This window comes from Nicotiana tomentosiformis, chromosome 4 (assembly GCF_000390325.3).
Source record: "Nicotiana tomentosiformis chromosome 4, ASM39032v3, whole genome shotgun sequence".
In the NCBI taxonomy this organism is placed as follows: Eukaryota; Viridiplantae; Streptophyta; class Magnoliopsida; order Solanales; family Solanaceae; genus Nicotiana; species Nicotiana tomentosiformis.
In genome coordinates, this window is record NC_090815.1 from 39,649,236 (window position 1) to 39,670,965 (window position 21,730).

General features: G+C 35.1%; 1 protein-coding gene across 1 annotated transcript; it reads right to left on the reverse strand.

The window, feature by feature from the left end:
• Positions 1-2,430: 2,430 nt before the first annotated feature.
• LOC104116190 (MADS-box protein 04g005320-like) lies at positions 2,431-20,248 on the reverse strand. Its single transcript, XM_009627005.4, has 8 exons — positions 19,851-20,248; positions 14,976-15,054; positions 5,628-5,689; positions 5,382-5,481; positions 3,672-3,713; positions 3,541-3,582; positions 2,920-3,017; positions 2,431-2,754 (listed from the first exon to the last, which is right to left on the reverse strand). The coding sequence occupies exons 1-8, from the start codon at positions 20,117-20,119 to the stop codon at positions 2,676-2,678; spliced, it is 771 nt and encodes a 256-aa protein (XP_009625300.1). The 5' UTR covers positions 20,120-20,248; the 3' UTR covers positions 2,431-2,675.
• Between the last annotated feature and the right edge of the window lie 1,482 nt (positions 20,249-21,730).

Genomic DNA, 21,730 nt, shown 5'->3' on the forward strand with positions numbered 1-21,730 from the left:
CGTACAAGTTTATAGTGAGTGTCTTGTCAAACCCTCGTCACTACCTTATCGAGGTTAAGCTCGACATTTACATAGTACATGGAGTCGAATGTACTCATACTATACTTTTGCACTACTTGTGTAGATCCCGGTGTTGGTCCTAGCAGTGCATAGAGGAGATTGCTCGGATCCCCGACTCATTCAGGAGACTCGAAATAGAGCTGCACAACGTTTGCAGTGCTTAAAGTCCCCTACTATCTTGTTTTACTATTTACCTAGTTTCAAACAGCTGTATTTCATTTCAGACCATGTTTGTAGTATTCTAGACGCTCATGTACTTGTGACTCCGGATTTTCTGGGATTGTATAGATTGCGTTACTTATGTAATTATTTCATTACTTCAGAGTTTATCAATCGTTAATTATCATTATACTGCTTTTAAATTATTAAAATTGGTTAATTCTTTAGCTAATGTTGGCTTACCTATGGCAAGTGGATGTTAGAAGCCATCACGGCCCCATGGTTGGGATTTTCAATCGTAACATAAAGCCACCCCGAAGCTGAATGGCCAAAAGGGAGTACCTTCTTTCAGAACTCAGCAAAGTGCAGGGTACTTCTAGAATTAAATTTTCGAATCAGTTTTTCAGCTTCAAATTCTTTATTAAAAAAAAAAATGGCAGTTCAGTGTACAAAGCATCCCCTATTCACACAATATCAGGGGAAGAATCGCAACCTCAACAACAAACAACAACAACAACAACAACAACAACCCAGTAGAATCTCACTAATAGGGTCTGGGGAGGATAGTGTATACGCATACCTTACCCCTACCCCAAAGGAGTAGAGATGTTGTTTTCGAAAGACCCTCGGCTCAAGAAAACAAAAAGACAAAACGACAACAGGAGACAACATTAGTATCACCACAACAACCATAGAGAAAATAGGAACACCATGAAATGCAGAAGAAAGATGCAAAGCAAAAACGATAGCTAGTAAATAGGACATGCACTAAAAAGCGAAGTAGTAAAATACAACATTGTCACTAGCTACCCTAGACAAAAACCCTACATGGCCAGTCCCACAATGGTACGAAGTAAGTCAAGACTCAACTACATCCTAACCTACAACTCTAATACTCGACCTCCACATCTTCCTATCAAGTGTCATGTCCTCGGAAATCTGGAGTCTCGCCATATCATGTCTGATAACCTCTCCCCAATACTTCTTAGGCCGCCCTCTACCTCTTCTCGTGCCCTCCACAACCAGCCGCTCACACCTCCGTACCAGAGCATCTGGACTTCTCCTTTGAACATGTCCGAACCATCTAAGCCTCACTTCCCGCATCTTGTCATCAATGGGAGCCACGTGCACCTTCTCCCGAATAACATCATTCCTAATCTTATCTATCCTAATGTGCCCGCACATCCACCTCAACATTCTAATTTCTACTACTTTCATCTTCTGGATATGTGAGTTCTTAACGGGCCAACACTCAGCCCCATACAACATGGTTGGTCTAACCATGGCTTTATAGAACTTACCTTTGAGTATTGGTGGCACTCTCTTGTCACACAGGACTCCAGATGCTAACCTCAACTTCATCCATCCTACCCCAATACGGTGTGTGACATCCTCGTCAATCTTCCCTCCCCCCTGGATAACCGAACCAAGGTACTTGAAGCTGCCTCTACTCGGGATGACCTATGATTCAAGCCTCACATCCACGCCCACTTCCCCTGGCTCAGCGCTGAATTTACACTCCAGGTATTCCGTCTTCGTCCTGCTCAACTTGAAACCCTTAGACTCAAGAGCCTGTCTCCAAACCTCTAGCTTCTCGTTAACACCGGCTCGCGACTCATCAATCAGAACTATGTCATCGGCAAATAGCATGCACCATGGCACCTCCCCTTGAATATGGTGTGTTAACGCGTCGATCACGAAGGCGAATAAGAACGGACTGAGCGCAGAACCTTGGTGTAACCCCATTACAACCGGAAACTGCTCAGAATCGCCTCCTACTATCCTAACCCGAGTCTTAGCCCCATCATACATATCCTTAATCGCCATAATGTAGGGAACCGATACACCTTTTGCCTCCAGGCATCTCCAGAGAACTTCTCTAAGAATTACACCCTCAAAAGTGTGATATAGACCGGCTACCCTAATGCAAGCAAAAATTCTTTATTTTAAGTTGAAATTAATATAATGAACAAAATTGTAGACAAACATTGATTTGCAAATGATATTTCATTATTTGCCAAAAACAATGTATGTTATAAGTAGTTCAAGTTGATCTTGACCAGTAAAAAAGGTCTTTTCCTACGTATGTATATTTATGATGACATGTTCGAGAAAATAGATGTCTTTCCACGGGATGGCTCAAACCACCATGACCTAGTAAGGCCTAGTTGCATTAATCCCACGCAAGGAAAGAATAAAAAAACTCAAACAAGAACAAAACGAGTCTAAATTAAAACAAAATATGTAATTTGACTTATTACATGACATATATCGTTATGCTTTCCATACTCATTAGTTTACAAGTCATGCCAGCAGTAGTCTTTTGAAAGTCTGAAACTTCAATTGTATGTATGGGAGAAGTTACATTTATTAATTTTTCTTTTCCAATCTCGAACTGCATTAACTTAATTGCTTGTAAAAGGTAAGTGAACTTGATTCCCCTTTAGCTCCAACCATCAAATCATCCATCCAGGTAAAACACCAGTAGCATTCTGTGTTGATGGTTCTATGTTATCCCCTGGCGCTTGATTGTACCTGAATCCGTTACTTTTAGCTCAACTTATAAATTCATAAATAAATATATAAACACACTCATTTTGTTTCCAGTTATGTTAGATCCTAAATTTGCTCGAGTTAGAATTGTGCTACAACTTAAAATGTTGCAAAAAAAGTTTGGTATTGCAACAAGGGCAACATTACCTGTTTGGCATTGTATTGTTGCACTGCAGAGGCTGAAAGAACTCCTGAGGTTGAGCAGTATCCCAATGAGGTTGGTAGGCTACATAGTTTTCATCCAACTGCCAGAAGCATTTCATAGAGAAACAACTTTTAACTGATTGGAGAAAAGAATACCAAATTCCCCTTTACATCATTAGTACACGACGCCCCAAATAAAAAGTTCTTAGAAAAAAGAAAAGAAAACTTTTTGAAGTTTTCTTGTAAAATCGAGGGTAACTGTACTTTTGGTAAGTCAACTGTCAATTCGTATTAGTCCTACATTTTACACTTAGATATGCAGTTTTACTTGTATTCATTAGCTGCATTATTGCTAGAAAGATTAAACAACTCATTTCAAACGAAATCGAGAACAAATGAGTCAGATACAATAGTACAAGGATTAAATGTAATATATTATCCCATAAATTAAAGGAGTTGTAGAGGAAAATAACACATGAAAGTACTACTTTGAAAAAGTAATAATTCTGACATTTTATCCCAATAAATCACATGAAAGTACGTAGATGAAGGTTTACTATTAGTAGCTTTTTCTGGATTTGTCCATATTTTTCTAGTTGAAACCTTATTTAAGAGAGGTTGTACCTTTATCTTCAAGGATCTGTTGATTTCAAGAAGAGATTGTTCCTGTTAAAACAGCAGAAGAACGCATACAATGTCACATGAACAGTTGAGCAATGTTCTATTGCTTACTTTGGGGAATATAAAATACGTACCTTTTGTTGAAGATCAGAAAGTTGATCAAGCATGTTTTGCGTCTGGAACATGTTCAAGAACTTGTTAAAAAAACACACTGAAAATCTTGCAAACTATTTAGCATCTTCTATTAGCGTATAAGCACATTTTAGGAAAATTACCAATTATATCAGCCCATAAGCAAATTAGTATAAATATTAGTCAATTCATAAAATATTACCAATATTAGCCGAATGCTATCAATATTAGTCAATTACCTATTTGTAGACAAAAAAAATTAATTTTTTGCTTTCTTTTGTGTGGGTGTTATTGAAATAGATTGGGTACATCTTAAGCCGTTCGAATCTTAGTTTTGGGATGATTGGTGGAGTTTTGAGGTGGTTTGAATTGAAAATTCGAAATAGAAGATGAACATCAGAAAAGATGGTATGTGTAAGACACTATGTATCATTTATGTATCACATATATATCAAATGTATATTCATGTACATTTGTGTGTGAGATACATACGTGATATAACTTTGATACATGTGTCGCAGAAGAATTTTTTAAACTTGATTAACTTCGGATTTTGAGACCAAACTAGTTCAAATCACCTCCAATCTTGCTCAAATTTTGTACATTTCCTCATTTATATATTTTCAACGAATTCCAACCATACCCATTGAAAAAAATTCTGTTTTAAGTAATTTTTTTTAATATTGTATATCATTAGTAATGAATCTTGACTCCAAACTAATCTAATTTACCTTCAAACTTCCTCAAATTTTGTATATTGTCTCCTATATATGTATTCAATGAATCGCAACAATATCTATTGAAAAAAATTCTTTTATTTCCTATATTTTTTGAATGTTTATCATTGGTACTCCCTCCGTTCCAATTTATGTGAACATGTTTGATTGAGCACGGAGTTTAAAAAAAAATGAAGAGTTATTGAATTTATGGTCCTAAACAAGTCAAAAAAAAGCCTAGAGTATTTGTGTGATTATAAAAGTTTCTCATTAAGGGTAGAATTATAAGTTTAAGTTAAATAGTTTCCAAATATAGAAAGGGCTCATTCTTTTTGGAACGGACCAAAAAAGAAATAGGTTCATATAAACTAGAACGGATGGAGTAATATTTTTGTTATTTTTGGTAGCATGACTAAAATGGCTAGTTGTTGGTAAATAGTGTCTTTTTCGGTACATTTCCGTAAGATTCCCATTTTAGTATAGAAGGAAGCCATATCTTTTGAGCTTAAATTAATTAAGTGTGCTATTTGTTCTTATCAATTTAATATCTAATATATAGTGCCAGCAATTTGTCGCAGTCGGGCCAATGGTCAGGCCCAACCAACTAGGGCTTATCACTTTGACTCGACCAGTCACCTCAAAGCTTTTGGTCTAAGATTTTACCCCCTTGGGGTTTAATCCAAAATGTGTCAACAGTTAAATTTTGAGTCGGTACCGTACTAAAGGTACCGACTCGATACCGCACTTATTAGGGTTCAGGCTCAATTATCAAAGTATTGTTTGCTTTGCCCTGATATGGCCAAGGATTCAGTGTCTTCACGGCTTTTGAGACTCGTGATTTTGTCCCTTTGGGCTGTAATTCAATAGATGTCTCAACAGTTGAATCCTGAACTTGCTCTTATATGCCCCTAAGTAGCCATGCTACTAAAAGCTGCAAATTTAGCTTGTACAGAAACTGACAAATTAAATAACAGGTAAAAGGTGCATAAAACATACCCTTCTTGACCTTATTTGCCTCAAAGATGAATCCAGTTGGCGTTCAATCTGTTCCAGCTCTTTTATGTTTAATTGTCCCAAGTCTTCTCCAAGGATATGCCTAAAGATTATGAATAATTAAATTCGATCTTATTTAGAACTAAGGATGAGGAATAGAAGAAAGAAGATCTAAAGATCATATATATGATTGTAAATGAAAAGTCAAAGTGAGAGATATTGAAGCACTCTTTAATTATATGTGATCACCTTTGAGACTGTTGTAACACTTCCACTCTTGCTTTCAGCTTCGTATATTCCTGGTAGCTATTCTGTTCCAATAATAGCATAATAGTCAAATAATTAAATCAGTGTGTCAAAACTTTAAAGGACAAATCATATTCATACTCCTCCTCTCCTTTTTGGTCCGTTCCAAAAATAATGATTCATTTTTAAATTTGAAAACAATTTAGCTTAAACTTTCAATTCTACCTTTAATGAGAAGCTTTTATAACCACACAAATACTCTGGACTCCTTTCTGACATGTTTAGAACTACAAATTCCAAAAGCCTTCATTTTTTCTTAAACTCTGTGTCAGTCAAACATGTTTATATAAATTGGAACTGAGAAAATATACTATATTATAAGTGTGAAGCTTCAAGATCATAAGTGAATTATTAAAATATCCCACAAAAACTGAAAGACCATTTTATCCTTTAGTTGAATACTACTTTTATATATTACTTTTGTATCAAAAAGTAAACTTATCTTTCAATACATAATAATGTGTACTATAATCTACATTGAATCAGATGATTGAGAAGACAGTAGCGTGAAAGATAGCTACAGTAAATGATAAATGTGTATGTTGCACCCTTTCAACTCCTAAATAAAATTGTATTACTCTACAGCCTTTTAATTCCTGATTAGAATTACTTCATCTTCTCTTTTTCACCGGTCATCATCTCTTCTCCCACATACAGAAATCATCTACAAATGCCAAATAAGGTGCATCATTTTCTTTCATGTTACTTTTTACAAGGGTTTTGTTTATGCCATACCTTTCTTTAATTCGTTCCTTCCAACTATTTCTTTATATAGAGTCGTTGGATTATGTTTTAAAATTTTAATATAACTGTCAAATCTAGACAATATTTTATGATACCAAAAAGCTAAAAAGTTTTTGGGATCGAAATAGGAAGAAAATCTAAAGTATTTCTTCGGTATTGATGTGTTTTAGCACAAAATGTAAAGTATTTCTTTGACATCCAAATAAAGAGGTTGAAAAGATTAAATGGTTAACTTTGACAAATAGGAAGAAATTAATTTTATATTGAGTTTATGAGTTCTGAATTTTAGAAAAGGTAACTTACTGGATTTTGAATAAATTATTTATACATATTTAGTAGATTTATATATACAAATATATAATTAGGTACAATATGATTTGTACCTAATAAATTAAAACAAGTAAAAAGAAAATCACTTGTATCTAATTAAATCTTGATTATTCATCTTTGTAGGTTCAATTATCTAATCATCTTGACCTTGATAAATAAGTCAGACGATCCACATTGTTCATCCAAAACAATTTATACTTTATTCTCTCATGTACAATCAAACTTCTCTATAACAACTATACTTGATAACAAGACTTCCTTATAAAGGTTCATTTGGAACTAAATTTTCATGTTATCCTCTAACATATATTTTTATAACAGCACTTTCCTATAACGGTTAAAAAATATTTAGATAATTATTTTAATAATATTAATATTATTATTTTACAAAAATTATGTACTATATAACTCGGCATACACGAGCAACGCATGTGCCGAGGAATTATTATTAGTTTTTATATTATAAGAATGAAGCTCTTTAGTATGAGATTAATTTACTAAAATATCTTTAAAAAGTTAAACGACCAATTTATCCTCTATCTAAAAGTTAAATTACCTTCCATTAAATGGTTATTTAGCTATTTAATTGGGATCCTATTAAATGGTAAATTATGGCTAACGTATCAATTGGAAAGGAATTTTAATCACCACCTAAGCGTTTTCATCTCCTACCATTAAGCTAATCAGCAGAGTGGTGTTTATTAAACTTTTCGTCTTCTTTGCAGTCAAGCTTTATTCATCTGTTATATAGTAATATCATAATTAACCATCACCATTAGAAGAAACGACTGAGGAAAGCTGCAGATTTACCAGGTAAGTTTATTTTCTTTTGTTGCTTCCTAAGAGTATTCATGAAACTATATAATCTTGTTTATGCAAATTTTATGAAGCAACGCTTTAACAATTATTTATCATTTCGGTGCAACAAATGATTAGAAAATTAAGCTATTCTCTATTTAAGTTTACACCTGAAGCTTTCTACAACTTTTAATGAATCAATATGTTGGAATCGAATTTTTGGTAGTCAGGAAATGTTTCCGTTTTCTAGCATTGGTATACCATTTAAAGGAACGTTGATGAGGATAAAGTCGCTGAATTTAAAAATGCTGCAAGCAACATACTATTTTATCTTATGTGCATATAGACTTCTGTTGAACAAAATTCTTGTTTAAAAACCATGTTTAGTACTTGTGTGTTAATTGAAAATGTTTTTGCGTTTTCCTTCTACGACCTGTTTCAAGGAACTGGTTTACATTTTTGCGGTTAAAAGTTATATTCACAGTAACTAAGACAGTGATAAATTTTAGTTGCACTTGTATATATTCAACTTTTTGAAGCTTGAATCAAACAAAGGATATCTAAGACGTGCAATTATATGATTTATATACATCAATTGATTTTTTTTTTTATGTGAGTGACTATTACTTATCTTTGGGGTTGAGATCCAGTCCAGTACAATTTGGTCAAGTATTGTTCAATGGCTACCTAAGGTTGCACCACATCATCTAAGTAAAATCTGATGGCTTCTATTTATTTGTATTATATAAATTAGAAAAGATATTCCACCATTATCCTATTCTCTTTCCTACCTCTCTCCTCTCTCTTCACAGATTTAATAAGAACTTGTTCCTCGACGGAATCATATTTCCATGTCATTCCTAGCTATCAGTTTCATTCTTCTTCGGTGATTCATCTTTCATACGAACACCGAATGATTGGAAACGAGTCATGCTATATTTGAAAGATTGTAGTTAATTGGAGAGATAATAACCAATGACCTTCCTACGAACACTAAAGCCTTGATTGTGTTAACATCACCAGATTCCATTGATGAACAAAAGAGATTGAAGAAAACGCTACGGTTTCTAAAGTAGAGAGAGAGGAGAGAGAAGGTCGGTGAGTCTCTAGAACATTCAACTGACTTGTGTAATATTATTCTACTTCTTAGTCTATATACAATTACACACGTGTATATGAAATGTACAACTAAAAAATAGAGCTACAACTAGAGCTACAAAATTGTTGGGCTTGGTGGACTGATGGACTGATGCATTAATGGGTCTGTGTTAATGGGTCGTGCAGCTTCAGCTTCAGTTGTTGGGCCTGATCTGCAACATTAGTGTTAACATCCCCCCCCCCCCCCCCCAAGATGGAGGGTGAGAACACACCAAGCTTGCAAAGAATACCATAGTGAGGCTGATCAGGCAATGCTTTAGTCATGATGCCAGCTAGTTGTCCAGAACTAGGAACAAAATGCAAGGAGATAAGGCCAGAATTCAAACATTCACGCACATAGTGAGAGTCAATTTCTATGTATTTGGTGCGTTCATGGAAGACAAGGTTCTTGGCTATCTGTAAGGTAGCCTGATAGTCATAGTAAATAAGAACAGGGCTGCAAATGTGCAAGCCAAGATCAGCCAGAAGTCGAACCAACCAAGAAACTTCAGCAACAGTCTTCCTCAAGGCCCTGTACTCAGCTTCAGATGAAGACAAAGAGATATTAGGTTGTTACTTGCTTTTCCATGAGATAGAGATGCCACCAAGAGTGATATAGAAGCCAGAAATAGATTTGCGAGAGACAGCACAGGCTGCCCAGTCAGAATCAGAATATCCAAGAAGAGAGAAATCAGAACTACTGGAAAGAAGAATACCTTAGGCTCGATCATTCAGAAGGTACCATAGAACATGTAAAGCAACCTGCATGTGGGGCACTTGAGGTTTCTGAAGAAATTCACTTAAGTGTTGCACAGAGAAGGAAATATCTAGTTTGGTATGTTGCAGGAAGTTGAGCTTGCCTACCAATCTTCTGTAGGTGCTGGGATCATTGAGTGGCTCTCTCATGTCCAATATCAACTTGGAAGAAGAGTCCAAAAGAGTCAGAATATGTGTGAAATAATTGTAGTTAAACTCAGCAAGGAGATCGGTGGTATACTTGTGTTGAGTAATAAGATGGTGCTGGGAAACTTCCAAACCCAAAAAATAGTGAATTGTACCTAAATCTTTGATCTTGAACTGGAATCCAAAAAGGATTTCAAGGAAGTCAACTCAGAGGCATCATCCACAGCTAAGAGGATGTCATCTACATATACACCTAGGACCACTGGAGAATCAGAAAATGACTTGGTGAAGAGAGAATAATCATTGAGCTGGAAATGTAGCCCTAGAGAGCAAGGCTTAAGACAGTTTTGAAAACCACTATCTGGAAGCCTGCCTGAGGCCATAGAGGGACTTCTTGAGCCTGCAAACCAGTAGTGAAGAGGTTGAGGAAGAAGAGATGTTAAGGCCACGGGGAATCTTCATGTAGACCTCCTCAATTAGGTCACCATGGAGAAAGGCATTGTTCATATCAAGCTGAAAAACAGTCCAGCCTCTCTTGACAGCCAAGGTCAACAAACATTTAATAGTGGTCAGCTTGACCACAGGGGAAAAAGTTTTATGAAGTCAATACCTTCCCTTTGAGCATCACCCCTAATAATCAGTCTTGCTTTATACCTTTCAACAGATCCATCCCGCCCTTTGCTTGATCTTATAGACCCACTTACAAGTTATGACTTTCTTGTTAGGTGGTAGAGGAACAATGTCCCAGGTCTGGTTTGCTTCAAGAGCCCTAAATTCGTGTAGCATAGCCTCCTTCCAAGCAGGGTTTGATGCTGCCTGCTGGTAGAACTGGAGCTCATGCATATGAGAATTACTAGGAGAAACCATGAAAGGATCAGGAGGAGGAGCAGGAAGTAGGGTAGAATTGCAAACATAGTCATTTAGGTAGGTAGGCTTGGCAACAGTTCTAAGGGACTTCCTGAGGATATGAGAAGTTGGGGAAGGATGAGAAGGAATGTTTGAATAGGAAGGGCTAGAAGAAGGCATATTGGATGGGATAGGACTAAGAGGAGAAGGAGAAGATGCTAAAGGAGATACATGAGGATTGGGAATAGGTAGAGGAATATCTTCAGGAATACGAGGGATAGTAGGTATAGGAGATGGGGAGTCCACAAATGGTTGCACAAAAGAGGGAAAGAAAGAAGAAGGAGGGGAAGAGTTGTAAGGAAAAACATGCTCATGAAACACCACATTTCTAGAGAAGAAAACAGAAAAATTAGAAACATTCAGTAGTTTGTAACCGTTCTTACCACAGGGGTAACCCAGAAATAGACAAGAGGTCGCTCTTGATTGGAATTTGTCCCTGCCAATCTTAGGAGTTGTGGCAAAGCAAAGACAGCCAAAAGATTTAAATGTTCATAGGTAGGTAGATTGTCATGTAATGTTTCATAAGGAGAGAGGTTGAGTAAGAGAGGTGAAGGCATTCTGTTAATAATGTAAGTAGCAGTGAGGACACATCCACCCCAAAATTTAAGAGGAAGCTTAGATTGAAACAGAAGGGCCCTGACAACTTCCAAAAGGTGTTTGTATTTTCTCTCCACAACACCATTCTGTTGTGGAGGGTGAAGAATAGTGGTTTGGTGAAGAATACCCTCATCTCTAAAGAAAGCAGTAGCTTCAGCGCTACTATCTAATTCAAAAGCATTATCTGACCTAAAGGTATGAACAGAGAATTGGAAATGAACCTTGATCATGGATGTAAAAGCTTTAAGGACAGAGAGGGCATTGCTCTTACAAGAGAGAAGATATGTCCAGGTTACTCTAGTATAATCATCAACTAGAGTGAGGAGATACCATAATCCATTATAGGTCTTAGTGTTATAGAATCCCCAAATGTCAATGTGAACTAGTTAAAAAGGAGCAGTAGAATGTATAGAACTATCATGAAAGGGTAACCTTTGTTGTCTAGCCATTGGGCAAAGAAAAGATTGTTTAGAAGAAACTTTATCAGACAAATAAGAAATTGACTTCATTTTATGAAAAGATATATGACCTAATCTTTGATGCCAAAACAAGTCCATTTTATTAATGATGGATGTATGATTACAAGCAGAGTCAATAGCAATAGAAGGTTGATTGAAGCAAGAAGTAAATAAACTTGATTTATTACTAGGAATTGAACTAAATTGAACCGTAGAAGTACTAAATGAAGATGGAAACAGTTCAGCATCTGGATGTAGTTAGTATAATCTCCTGGTAGCCTTACCAATTACCAGTGGCATCTTCAGAGAAAGGCCCTATAAAAGACAATTATTTTTGGTAAGTATTGCTATGCAATCTAACTCTGTAATAAGTTGATGAATGGAAATTATATTGAAGTGGAAAGAAGGCACAGGAAGAATATTGACTAATATTATATCATTTCTAAGGTGTAAAGACCTAGTTGATATAACTTTTACTTTATAATTATTATGTAAAGTAATAAGGAATGATTTAGGTAAAGGTGGAAGGTTTTGAAGTAAATGTTTATGTAGAGTCATGTGGTTAGTGGCTCCTAAATCCAAAATCCAAGGTTGTATACTTAGATGTGAAGATGCACATACATGAGAAATATGGGAATCAGCAGCATAAGCACTGAAGAAACCTGCAAAGTGAGCAAATGCACAGTCTTCTGTGGAGGAAACAGTAGGAGACATCCCAGTAGAGAGCTGAACATGTTGAAACAGATTCAAAAGATGTTGATATTATTCCTTGGTGAAACCATGAGCAGATTTATCAGAGGAAGCAACAGAAGACGTAGGAAGAGAGGCATACAGAATCTCAGTCTAGACACAAGAAGCTGATTTTATGTTCTTAGTTAATTTAAAATCAGTAGAAAATCTATGCAGCCTATAGCATTTGTCCACAGTATGTCCAATCTTCTTGCAATACTTGCGAGACACATGATTGACATTCTTTTTGTAGTCAAAGTTGACTCTCTGAGTGAAGTTCCTATTGTTGTTGTTGAAAGGAGTAGGAGAAGCCAACAAAGATGCAGAATCACTAGAAAAACTAGGAGCACATGCTGCTTCTCTATGGCTCTCATCTTATTATAGGATAGAATAGACTTTACTTATGGGTGGTAAGTGACTCATCATCATGATGGCGCTTTTAACAGTGGAATATGATTTATTTAACCCATTAAGGAACTGAAACAACTGTTGATCTTCTATGAAATTGGAAAGAGCTCCACATGAACAAACGAGTCCCACATAGGAAGAATTCAACTTATCCCAAAGTGTTCTAAGTTTAGTGAAGTAATTAGCTATGTCTGAAGAACCCTGGGCAGTTGTACTTATCTCTCTCTGCATTTGCAGATATTTTGACCCATTAGACTGCCTAAACCTCTCATTAATGTCTTTCCAGACCTCTTTGGCAGTCTTAAAACACATTACACTAGTGGCAATTTCTCTAGACACAAAATTTATGATCCAAGACTTGACCATATCATTACATCTTTTCCAATAGAGGTAATAAGGTGATTGTGGACTATATTGAGATATTCTTCCATCTAGGATCCCTAGTTTGTTCTTGGCACACAAAGAAGTAAGCATGCTACTTCTCCAAAGAACAAAGCTAGAGCCATTAAAAGGCATCGAAACCAATTGGCTACCAGGACTGTCCGAAGGGTGGACATACAGGGGATGAGAGGGATCTAGGGAGAAAGGTACAAAACCTCTATAGTTGGAGGTCGTGGTATTATCCACATTATCCTGAATGCTACCCATAGCAGCAGGCTCAGTCAAATCACACAATCACACATATACATTAACCGAAGTGGAGTCAACTTGAGGAGAATAACAATGTCTACACATACGACATGCAAACCACAGAATATGTCTTAAATATGATGAGAATCATGTTGTAAAGTTGTAGATGGGAAGAATATTACCGGCCTTCTGAAATAGAGAAGTAAATTCTTAGTAGGCAAAACCCTAGGATGAAACTCGCATGAAGTAAAAAATGTCGAGAACCTTAAGTCGATTCCAGCAGAAAATCGAAGAAATACCTAATTTTCCTTCGAGAAAATCACGCTCCAGACGAAACCGCCAAATTAGCGAACCAAACGGAAGAGACGAAAACTCCGGTCAAGGGTAGCATCGGAGTGAAGCTTAGGCCGAGATGAAACCGAATTCCTGCTCTGATACCATGTTAACATCACTAGATTCAATTGATGAACAAAAGAGATTGAAGAAAATCCTAAGGTTTCTAAAGTAGATAGAAAAGAGAGAGAAGGTCGGTTAGTCTCTAGAACATTCAACTGACTTGTGTAATATTATTGTACTACTTAGTCTATATATAATTATACGTGTGTATATGAAATGTACAACTAAAAAATAGAGATATAAAATTATTGGGCTTGGTAGACTGATGGACTGATGCACTAATGGATATGTGTCAATGGGTTGTGTGGCTTCAGCTTATGTTGTTGGGCCTGATCTATAGTATTAGTGTTAACAAATTGCTTGGTAATAGAGAAGCAGTTTCTAAAGGAAGAAGATGTTGGCCACAATTTTGAAATCTTTGAATTGAAGGAAATAGAGGAGAGAGTAGGAAAGAAGTAAAGGACAATGGTGGAATATCTTTTCTATTTTATATAATAATACAAATAAACAGGAGTCATCAGATTTTACTTAGATGATGTGGTGCGATCTTAGGTAGCCATTGAACAATACTTGACCAAATTATACTGGACTGGATCCCAACCCGTATCTTTGTAATAAATAAACTACTTACTTCTTCTTTGCAGATGCACACCATGAAATTGACAATGATCTATTATATCCATCTAAATGAAGGTGTATGTTGATCCAATTTCTACATAGCTTTTACAAAATATTACTTTTATTTGATAACAACCTATTAATATGTATGCAGTTATGGAAGGGCGGAGGTTACAATTTCTTATAGATATGACACGAACTTTAAAGTGTGAAGCATTTGTAACTATAGCCGATATTGCTCATACTCAAATTTGAATTCGGTGTTATTGAAACTTGAAATATCACAAATAAGAAAATTATTAAGTTGAATATTTGATTGCTATGTATTTAATTTGAGCTTGCACTTTTTCCGTTCTAAATTCGTGTAACTCATACACACTTATTCTAATATGATGTATATCATTTTAAGAAGTTTGTACTTATACTATGAAACACACGTGCAACGCGCATGTTAGAAAACTAGTAAAAAGAAACGAAGGGAGTATACAATTAGTTACTGTTTAATTTTACCTAGTTCATCCAAAGAATCTAACTCGATGAAACTTGAAAGAGAAGGTAAAGATAAACTGTTCCCTTTTTTTTTTAACTAAATAGTAAATTACTAAGTCAGTTACAAATCTAAGGGAGATGAATGAACCTGAGAATCGATTGAAGATTGGCCAGCTTCAAGGTTGGAGTAACTGCATATGTGGTATCTCTCCAGTGTCTTGGATATACTAGAAAAAAAGGCAAGTTGTAGAACAATGAGAGTATTAAGGTAATAATTAAGTAAATAAAAGTGGTGCTCTCTCACTTCTAAATGATATCAGACAAGGTAGAGATTTTGAGTTCAAGTCTCACAGCGACTAATTAATCAGAAAAGAACTTCCACGTGCTCTGGTCATGAAAGAGAATCAAGCCCCGCACATGAGAAGATATATTAAAATAACAATTAAGTACATAAAAATTTACTCTCTCTAATAGCTTAAACTTTTAGATGAAATGGTCATACTTCTACGAGATTTGGGAACATCGTCAAGAAGCCTAGGAGGATGCTTTATTTACTCATAGACAAGAGGTCAAGAAGTGTATTCTTACCATTGTATTAAAAGTAAAGCCCAAACCATAATAGTTCAACCAAGAAAAAAACTAACCAAAGACAAAGATATATGAGTTCTAATAGGTCTTCAACGCAACCATAAGTACTTTAGCTAAATTTTTCTAGGACCATCATGTAGAGCATAATGCATGCTTAATTTTATCTCTCACTAATTGTCTTTGTAAAGTGGCTTGCTTATAATTACTTCAGTTTGGGACTTACTTCTCTTACTTTGAATTCCTCGAATCGATTGTAAATTAGCTGTGACAAAATGGGATAAATGGATATGCTAAATATGTTCTACCATTGATAGTTGGAATCACAATGCCTTTTTGCTACCTCTCTGGAAGTCTCATTTATATGAAAAAAATATAATTTCTCATGCTATATTTCGTTCTCACCATGTTATGTCAGTCTTATAGAATGATTGAGAGACCAATAATACTAGATGGGAGTAAATATTGAGCATTTTGTGATCCAAAGTATCCACATTATGAGTGTACTAGAAATATAATATTCATATAGATTATTTTATCATACAATGAACAAGATTAAGAATATCAATTTGACAAAAGAAGGGAAGGTTGTTGACGATGATTTGGTCATGCCCTACGTAGATTTCAGATAGCACAAAGTAGATATGTGTTTAAGACAGAAATAAGTATATAAATTATAATGCTCTCTCTTTTCAGCAGTAGTATATAAATTATAATGCTCTCTCTGCAGTTTAAGTTTTTAGATGAGATGATCACACACTTAAAATAATATCAGAGCAGACAGATGTCAATGAGATGGTCACACACTTCAATAGTATATTGCCGTGATGATTTAAGGAACTAAAAAGATACAAGATAAACATAAAAGCACATGAAAAAATCTTAAAAACCTACACTACTTTGAAATCAATACAGACGTAGTAAATACTTAACAGAATATAATGGAAAAAATGATTCATAATTTGGCAATACTAACAAGTTGATTTTAAGGCTTAGTTATTGTTGCTTCACTTACATTAGATCTACATGTGTTGAGTTTGATTAGAGACTTGTATGAGAATGTCGAGATAGATGTATAATATACTCGTACACTAGCTAGTATATCAATATAACTCCCTGTATATCTGTCGATGTGTGCCAAATTGATATACAATGTCCTAAGTAAACTAAAAGCACTTGGGGATAAAACTGGACCTAATTATATAGTATAATAGTGCATCGAACAATTAAATCTTAATTTTAAGAGTTGGTGTCGCGTATATAGATCAATATGTTTCCATGATGTTGTTTTCATAAAAAGAAAAGACAACTAATGATATGCAAAGAAGGATTAATGGAAATAATCCTTTGCAAGGAAGTACATGCAGAAAGAAGTACTAGTGCATCTTTAAATGCCACCAATTTATCACTTAAGAGCCATTGCCTCAAAATTAGATGAAAGCACCATGTATAGGCAAGTCCCTTTAAGAAAGAGACGATTAAAATATTATCTTAGTCAGATAGAAATACTGGAAATCAATTACGTGATGAGATGAGGTCGTTCCTCCTTTGTCGCTGAAAATAGGGAATATGTTCTCATAAAATCTTCCTTCGATCTGATGACCTATCTAGCGAGCAATTCCCGTTCATGACTGAGAACAAGGCAGGAAGCGAGTGTACTTTTATTTGCTTCTTCTCCACCAAGCACGGTAATCTAAGGATAACTATAGGTTGGTGGCTACTTAAGAATCTCCGATTCGATATGCTCATAAAAATTAATTCATTCCAAGACATTATGCTAATTTCATAGGCATGAAAAGGTTAGGTGTTAGTATTTGTTATGTAAGTTGCTATACTACCACAACAACAATAACAACCCAGTAAAATTTTACTAATGGGGTATGGGGAGGGTAGTGTGTACGCAGACCTAACCCCTACCTCGAAGGAGTAGAGAGGCTGTTTCCGAAAGACCCTCGGCTCAAGAAAATAAAAAGACAAAAGAACAAAAGGAGACAATATTAGTATCACCACAGCAATCATAGGAAAATTAAGAACACCATGAAATCCAGAAAAAAGATGCAAAACAAAAGCGATAGCTAGTAAATAGGTCCTGCACTGAGAAGCGAAATAGTAAGACACAACATTGTCACTAGCTATCTTAGACAAAAACCCTACCTGGCTAGTCCCACAATATTACGAAGTAAGGCAAGACTCAACTACCTCCTAACCTACAACCCTAATACTCAACCTCCATATCATTCTATCAGGTGTCATGTCCTCGGAAATCTGGAGCCTCGCTATATCCTGCCTGATCATCTCTCCCCAATATTTCTTAGGCCGTCCTCTACCTCTTCTCGTGCCCTGCACAACCAGCCGCTCACACCTCCATACCGGAGCATCTGGGCTTCTCCTATGAACATGTCCGAATCATCTAAGCCTCGCTTCCCATATCTTGTCATCAATGGGAGCCACGTGAACCTTCTCCCGAATATCATCATTCATAATCTTATCTATCCTAGTGCGCCCGCATATCCACCTCAACAACCTCATTTTTGCTACTTTCATCTTCTGGATATGTGAGTTCTTAACGGGCCAACACTCAGCACCATACATCATGGCCGGTCTAACCACCACTTTATGAAACTTACCTTTGAGTATCGGTGACACTCTCTTGTCACACATGACTCCAGATGCTAACCTCCCTTGAGTTGCTATACTAATTAAGGTAAAAAGAGAATTTCTTCCGGAAAAGCAAAAGCGCTATAAAGATATGATTATGATTTTAAAGCTTGAAAGAAAAATCTCAAGTCTGCAAATGTTATAAGCATTATTGGGTACCATTTTCACAGGCAAAATGCAGAAGAAATACTCAAGCCACAACAATTCTTTTCCGAGCTCCAGCAGCTTTAGATCCATATTATAAGGCTTTTCTTTTGTACTTGTTGAAGAAAAAGTGGAGATAATTAAACGAAGGGAAAATGGTCGAACATCAAATCACGACCAAAGAGCTTTATTTACTTCATCAGTGTTGAAGTTTTGTTGCTTTCAATTAATGCAATAATATTTTTAGCAGAATAAGTTGCTTAGTTTTACGATAAATTTTTAGTAGATTGTTTAAGTTAGTTGAGATATTTTAGGTTTTTTAAATTTTAAATTATGTGAATTTTTTTATTCCTAATTGGCTATTTAAAGCCTTGTTATGCTTAATAAAATTATTGAAAGATATTTTTAATCAATATTTTTAATATTTTTGCTGCCCCATTTTTCAGAAAACCAATAGTGATATCAAGAGCTTCATTGGTCTTACGAGATCTGTGAGTTCTTTCAAAGAACCATTTTCAAACCGTTTTTAACCAATATCAATTTTTAAACCCATTTTCAAACATGGTCTGTTTGAATGCCCCACAAACTTTCACTAGCAAAAACTATTGGATTTGCTTAGTGAAATAAAATCATATCATAAAAAAACTTATGATTTGTTGAATGTTGTAGTGGAAGAACAATCCTTACGAGCAATCCCTGAAAATTCTATCATTGTCCAGATCAATCAAATACTTTCAAAAGAGATTTCAGATAAGACAAGGTCACGAGGGTATTTTTTATGCACAAAACCATAAGACGAAAAAGAAAGAAGAAAAGGAACTGCACTACAAAAGTGTGCAATTTCAGTGATGCTCAAAACAATCCTCAAGCACAAATAATAGAAGCAAGAATTGAGGAGGAACAACTTTAGAATTGCAGCAACTGAACAAAGGAGGAGTGTTGAAGTTTTGTTGCCTTCAGTTACTCCAGTATCTTTTTTAGCAGAATAAGTTTCTTAGTTTTAGGATAAATTTTAATTTTAAATTTCTGTTAGATTTTTTAGGTTTGTTGAGATATTTCAGATTTTTTGAATTCTTGTTATACAGATTTTTCTGCATATTATGCTCTCAAGTTGACTATTTAAAGCCCTATGTATTTAATAAAAAGTAGAGGCATTTTCAATCAATATTTGTAATATTTTTACTGCCCATCCTTTTTAAAAACCAACAATCTGGCTTCTTGAAATACTAGTTACATTTGTAATTTACAAAGGAAGAACTTAGATCTGCAGATCAAATTGCAAATTGGTTTGCACCCTTAGTCAGCAGCCACTAGTCCTACTACTCTAGGTTAAAGAAAAATCTTATTCTGACTCAGATCTTACATCTATACCCAACCAATAAAAACCAAGAAAAAAAGTAAAAGAACGGAAAAATCGCAAGGCAGAATTCGGATACAATGGAAATGAAAGGTTAGACAAAAGATACAATGGACACATACAGTACTTTTTCAATCCCTACCCTATTAAACAAGGAGCGAAAATCACTGGAAAAACGTACCCTAAATCTTCTTTTTCTACAAAAAAAGTGTGTAACTGAGCTTAAATGGAGTGACATAGACAATAAACATTCATATGTATAGTAGATATATAACGTACCTTGAGCTGCTGCAGAATTCATAGAGCTTGCCGCGGTTAGAGAAGATGATAAGAGCAACTTCAGCATCACACAGAACTGAAAGTTCATAGGCCTTTTTGAGAAGTCCATTTCTTCTCTTAGAAAAGGTTACTTGCCTGTTTATCTTGTTCTCTATTCTCTTCAGTTCTACCCTTCCCCTACCCATTATACTAATTTCCCTCAAAGAAATTAAACAAATAAATATAAATATACTCCAACTAGATTCTTTCGGATGTAATATTTTAATCATAAAGTTTCCAATGAACTCTAATAAGAACTGTATCTTTTTGCAGTTAAAAAGCCTATCTAGAGTTCCCCTCTTCTGCTTCTGCTTCTTTCTTTCTTTTTTGTGTAGGGGTAATAGCTTTGTGGGTCAGGTCTTAGGTTTCCTGATATATAAATACGACGTTGTATCTGTATTTCTATACTTTCATAAATATCAACTTAGATCTGGTGAAAAATGCATATATGGTCATACTACAAAGTGCTTTTGTTATATTTTTTCTGGTTTTGCAGGTTTGGTTTCTAGAATTAAATATGCTATATATTATTCCTAGGACGAAAAAAGACAAGACATTATTTTCTTTACTTCTTTCCTTTTCTATTTTATTTTTTGGAGGTCCCTTTTGTTTTATGTTTTATATTTTTTCCGTGTCACAATTTGCTAATGTCAAATTCAGATTTCAGATTTGTCAAATTTCAGTTGCAAGTTTCCTCTGTTTCAATTTGATATTTTGATGTTCCTTCACCTTTGCCAAAACATTGTATTTTAATTAATTTTCATGATTTCTTTTAACTAATTCGTGTTTATCTCCCTCTGCACCCCCCCCCCCCCACCCGGGCCAAGAAAAGGAAAAGAAAAACAAATGGTTGCATGCCACTTGGGAATAAAGGCTTCTTTAGCTTATAAACAACAATTAAAATTTCTTTCCATATTACAAATATGAAGGGGAACACCACAAGGAATGACTTTAAAATGATTTTCTTTGTGCTTTTTTTTTTTGCTACTCTTAACCCTCAACTTTAATTTTATGACATGCAATACGTGGAGAAATTGCTTTCTTTCATTCTTTGTACCACAAATTTCCACGATTTCCACGCCCCATTTTTCCATTACAATGCCAAGAAGAAAAAGATTTAATTTATGTACTTTACAATGTAAAGCTTTTTTTTTTATACAATATTGTAATTTAAGTTATTATAGCAAATTAATTATCATTATTATTAGCTTACTAGTTACTCCATAATATTTATTATAGAAAGAGTCGTTATTATTAATGAACATTTAATCCTTAAAATTGAACTTTTCAACAAGAATTCAAATTAATTGGACCATGCGGAAATTTTTATTTTTTATGGTTTTCAATATGTGGTGTGTACAACCTTAATGTAGTCTGCCACTTAGAATTGGATTGCTGGTTGTCAATTCGAACCCAAACTTTAGATTTAACAAGTTGACGTGTAGAGCACTCGGCAGGTAGTCTTCCCACTCTAGGACAAAGATATTCATCAATTTGGACAGATATGCACCAATAAGATTTTTCGAAATTATAAAAGATGAAAATGTCTGAACTACTAATGGATCTTTTTAGAGTTTTCATGACATGAAACCTCTCCACTTTGCCAAATAGGTTTCAATCAATCAAGTCCCGTTTCCATTTTAATGGAAACTGTGAGACATATTATATGAAAGGCATGTAACCATTTGTATCCCACAGTGGGGAGTTGTTTTAAAGACCTTTATATAGAGACACACTATAACCCCCTAGATTGGAAATATAATTTCTGCAGCCTCCTATGGGAGGGGAAAAAAAGGGCGGAGCTAGAGTATAGCTTACGGGTTCGGTAAATTTATTATATT

Coding starts and splice junctions, on each gene's coding strand:
- LOC104116190 (XM_009627005.4), bottom strand. CDS start 20,119: ATGATTAAAATATTACATCCGAAAGAATCTAGTTGGAGTATATTTATA. Junction 3,583..3,671: donor TTTCTGATCTTCAACAAAAG/GTACGTATTTTA, acceptor CTGTTTTAACAG/GAACAATCTCTTCTTGAAAT. Junction 2,755..2,919: donor AACAATACAATGCCAAACAG/GTAATGTTGCCC, acceptor TAACGGATTCAG/GTACAATCAAGCGCCAGGGG.